The 3966-nt window shown below is 57.3% G+C and overlaps 1 protein-coding gene across 1 annotated transcript in view; it reads right to left on the bottom strand.

Annotated features, from left to right (window-relative positions):
- The window catches only part of LOC143296082 (putative G-protein coupled receptor 75), a 3421-nt gene extending 246 nt beyond the window's left edge, over positions 1 to 3175 (bottom strand). Inside the window, exon 1 of the mRNA XM_076607839.1 lies at positions 1 to 3175. This exon is cut by the window's left edge and continues 246 nt beyond it. Within this exon, the coding sequence (XP_076463954.1) occupies positions 1153 to 2814 (1662 nt within the window). The 5' untranslated portion in view covers positions 2815 to 3175 and the 3' untranslated portion in view covers positions 1 to 1152.
- Between the last annotated feature and the right edge of the window lie 791 nt (positions 3176 to 3966).

Below are 3966 nucleotides of genomic sequence, written 5' to 3'. Positions count from 1 at the left end.
TTTTGTTTATATTGATGACGATGAAGGAGCAGGAGGATGACGATGATGATGACGATGTTGCTATAGAGGTCCAAGTTCTTGTCCATCATGTGAATTTGTCACACATTTCTATTGTAATGAGGGTGTTTTTTTGGTTTGTTTTTTTTTTGTGATGACACATATCAGAGCTGCAGGCCCCTAAACAGTTAAAGAACTTTATAGTCAAGGGTCTATATAGCCTACTGAGATTTGCAGCAGAAATGAATTCAAATGCACAAATGCACGTCACCCGTTCCCATCACGGTGAAACTGTATGATCTAATAATGATTATAATATAAAAAAAAAATTAAAAAAAGAAAAAAAGAAGCTTGAAAAAAGAAAAGAAAAAAAGATTATGTACACAGTCTGAAAATGTATATATTGCACATATTGTCATGACATGATTGCCTGATGTTCTTCTGTTTCTTGCTATTAAAAAAAAAATAGTTGGATAAAATTCTTTGTTGTATGCGCGTGTGATCACTTTTTGTCCAATTCTCACAGAATTTTAATGAAACTACCTTGTTTTCGCATTGCACGATCAGATTCTTTATAACCAGGAACACAATTACATCATTTGAAACGGTCCTGTCACGATCAGCAACAGAAGGAGCTGAGTCATTCGAACAACGTCAAGAGTGGACATCCACATACTGTCTCAATCGTTTCAACACTGTCACTCCGAAAACCAATCACTGGCATTAATCATCCACCCTGCTGATTAGGGATCTCTGGACCTTTCGGATTCTTTGAATCTTAAATGGTTCGAGGTCCCATACACATTTTACGAACATCGGGAGCAGTGAAATGATATCTTCTGTGTCTAGGGCTCGGCATATTATATGAATGTTGGGACCTAATCCTCTTCTTTCTTCCGCCGTTTCTATAACCTTCCCCAGCTGAAGTCAGGTACGCAATCACAACAGGGTTGGAGTGAGGAAATTCGGAGGAGTAAAGTGTCTTTCCACAGGAAAAACAACACAACAACAGGCGGGGTGTGGAGTCCTGATCAACAGGTATAACACTGGATCGGAAGTCCAAGTACTAACCCAGCCCTGACACGGCGGGCTCATGGAATCTAACTTGCAGCCAGCACTGGCAGCAGGCACAGGTCCTGTCCTGGCAGAGTGAGGTCAGGACTCCACCAGACTCTGATCGCTGGGCACGTGCACGTGGCAGCAGGACTTGTGCACCAGGGTCTTCACGTCTCTCATCACCACCTTGGGGCGACACGGGTGTCTGCACGTGTGGCCCACACCCGGGTAGTTTGTGGCGGTGGTAGTGGTGGTGGTGGTAGCGGTGGTCGCGGTAGCTGTGGTGGTGGCAGTGGCGTTGTTGTTGTTGGTGGTGATGGTGGTGGTGGTGGTGGCACACGGGTTCAGTACAGACTGCCAGGGTGGTGGAGGGGGAGGGGAAGGGGGAGGGAGCCCTACACCGCACGCTCCCTGAACCCCCGCCCCTTTCCTCAGCAACCTGTCGTTGACCGGGGAGGCTTCCTTGTTGTTGTTGGGGAAGGAACCCCTCACCCCGGCCCCTTCCTTCCTCCCGTCCTCCGCACAGTCCCCGTTGTTGCCTCGGTCACCCCCCACCACCACCACAGCCCTGTCCTGGGGAGGGGGGGCGGGGGCCGGGAGGGAGGGGGTGTGGATCTCCAGCAGGGAGGACCTGGGCAGGCCCACGGGCCGAGTCCTCAGCACCCTGAAGCGCGTCCTGCGGGGGCTGGCGCACTGGCAGCGGAGCACGTCCCAGCAGAACCTGCCGTAGCGGGTCTGCACGTGGCCCTGGTTCTGCGCGTACATGTATGGGTCCAGGGCCGAGTTGAGGAAGACGAGGGCGATGCCGCACAGCTTGACCTGCAGCAGGATGATGGAGGGCCCCGTGGCCAGCTCGATGAACTGCGACACCAGCAGCGGGCTCCAGCACAGCACCAGCGTCACCATCACCACCAGACACATCGTCACCGCCTTGCTCTCCCGCTCCGCCGCCGCCTGACAGCTGCAGCACTGACACTGCTTCGCCACCCCTCCTCGCCGCCTGCCTCGTCTGTCGCCCTGCCCGGCCTTGTCCTGCACCAGGGGGTCGTTGGGCTTGGCGCCGCCCAGCCCGCCTCGGTAGATGGGCGTGGAGCGGTACAGCGCCGCCAGGCCGCGAGTGCGGGTCCGGCTCTGGGCGCGGACGGCGCGCGAGATGATGGCGTAGGCCACGACGATGACGATGAAGCTGACGAGGACGAGCGGGCCGAGAAAGAAGAGTGTGAAGCGGTGCAGCAGCGGGTCGTGGCTGTAGATGAGCACCTGGCAGTTGTCGTACGAGTCCCTCCAGTCCAGCATGGCGTGCAGCGTGGCCCCCACCGCCCCCGCCCCGCTCAGCGCCCACACGGCGCCCAGCACCAGCCCCGTCTGCCGCGTGGTCAGCGACCTCTTGGCCCGCCCCGCCACGCGCGCCTGGCGGTGGATGGCGATGGCCACGATGGACAGCAGCGACAGCAGCCCGAAGCCCGTGCCGCCCAGCAGCAGGGAGCCGCAGAACAGCTTGGGGAAGGGAGGGTCCGTGAAGAGCGTGTACAGATACAGCGGGGCCAGCACCACGCACAGGAAGAGGTCGGCGGCCGACAGGTTGAGGATGAGCAGGTCGAAGTTGGTGCGCTTCTTGCGGCGCCGCGCGGCCGACACCAGCACCAGGCCGTTGCCGAAGGAGCCCAGCACCAGCACGAACAGGGCCAGCACCGTGGCCACGGCCAGCGTGGCCGTATGCACAGACCCGTGGAAGGCCGCCTCCCAGCTCCACTCTCCCATCGTGTGGGCGGTCTGTCCGCTTGTCTGCCTGTCTGTCTGTCTGTCTGTCTCAGTCAGGGCCTGGTCCTGTTTTAGGGTGTTGGCAGGGGTGAATGAATGACTGACTGAATGTTTAATGCATTTCGGCCATGGACAGAGGGTGGGGGTGGGGGAGGGGGAGTGACTGGGGAGTCCAGGTTAAGTCACCGGGAACAACTCCACGTCCACTTCCTCAGCTGGTGGGACTGGGATCATGATGCTGTGAGACATGACTCACCCCTCACTACACGTCACGTCGCTCGCTTCCTCCAGGTAAAAATCATGGCATGCGGCCTTCGTTACGGGGTGGAAGGGGGAGTGGGGGGGGGGGGGAGAAAGGAGGAGAGGTGGCGAGGGAGAGGGGGGGGGGGGGTTGTACAGCTTGGATGGATGACGTCACACTGACGACTGACAAAATTTTGATGATACTCCACGTGATGAGAGAGACTTGAGAGATTATTGTTTTTTTGTTTTTTTTAAATAGGTAAACAAAATGGAAACCGATGGAACTGCTGGATCTCCTGCCACTAAACACCACGACGACCAGAGCACACAGCGAAACTGGTGACAGCAGGACAAAGAAGACAACAGCTCGATGTCAGTCACCACATCAGGAGTTCCCAACCACAACTCTCCTTCGTTGTGATGTCACACTTGACGACACAGCCAGGACCTGTCACTTTGGGGCGTGGGGGGTCGGTGGGGAGTGAGGAGGGGGTAGGGATGGGTGGGAGTTTGAGAGTGTGTGTGTGGGGGGGGGGGGGGGGGGGGGGGGGGGGGGGGGGGGGGGGATGAGGGGGGACCCGCTGTCGTGCTCGGCCCAGTCAGTCAGTCCCAGCACCCTGGCCACACCGCCGCCACCTCCTCTCCCGGTTCCGCCTGGCCGATCATCCGTGGCTCCCGCGCACCGCCGCCCGAGGCGCCCACCTGCACAAGACAAACAGGGAGTCAATGAACCGTGAGGCCCCTCGACACGCTGGCTGCACAGAACCAATGGCGACAGTGAAGGAAGGGGGTTTGGGGGTGGGTGGGTGGGGGGGGAGGTAATGAAAGTGGTCAGGGGCTACGACAACAACTACTCCTGGACAATCACACTTTTCATCTCTCTCACTCAGCGTTACCTTTGTAGTGTAC

Source organism: Babylonia areolata, chromosome 21 (genome assembly GCF_041734735.1).
Source record: "Babylonia areolata isolate BAREFJ2019XMU chromosome 21, ASM4173473v1, whole genome shotgun sequence".
Lineage (NCBI taxonomy): Eukaryota > Metazoa > Mollusca > Gastropoda > Neogastropoda > Buccinidae > Babylonia > Babylonia areolata.
This window is presented reverse-complemented; position numbering and strand designations above follow the sequence as displayed.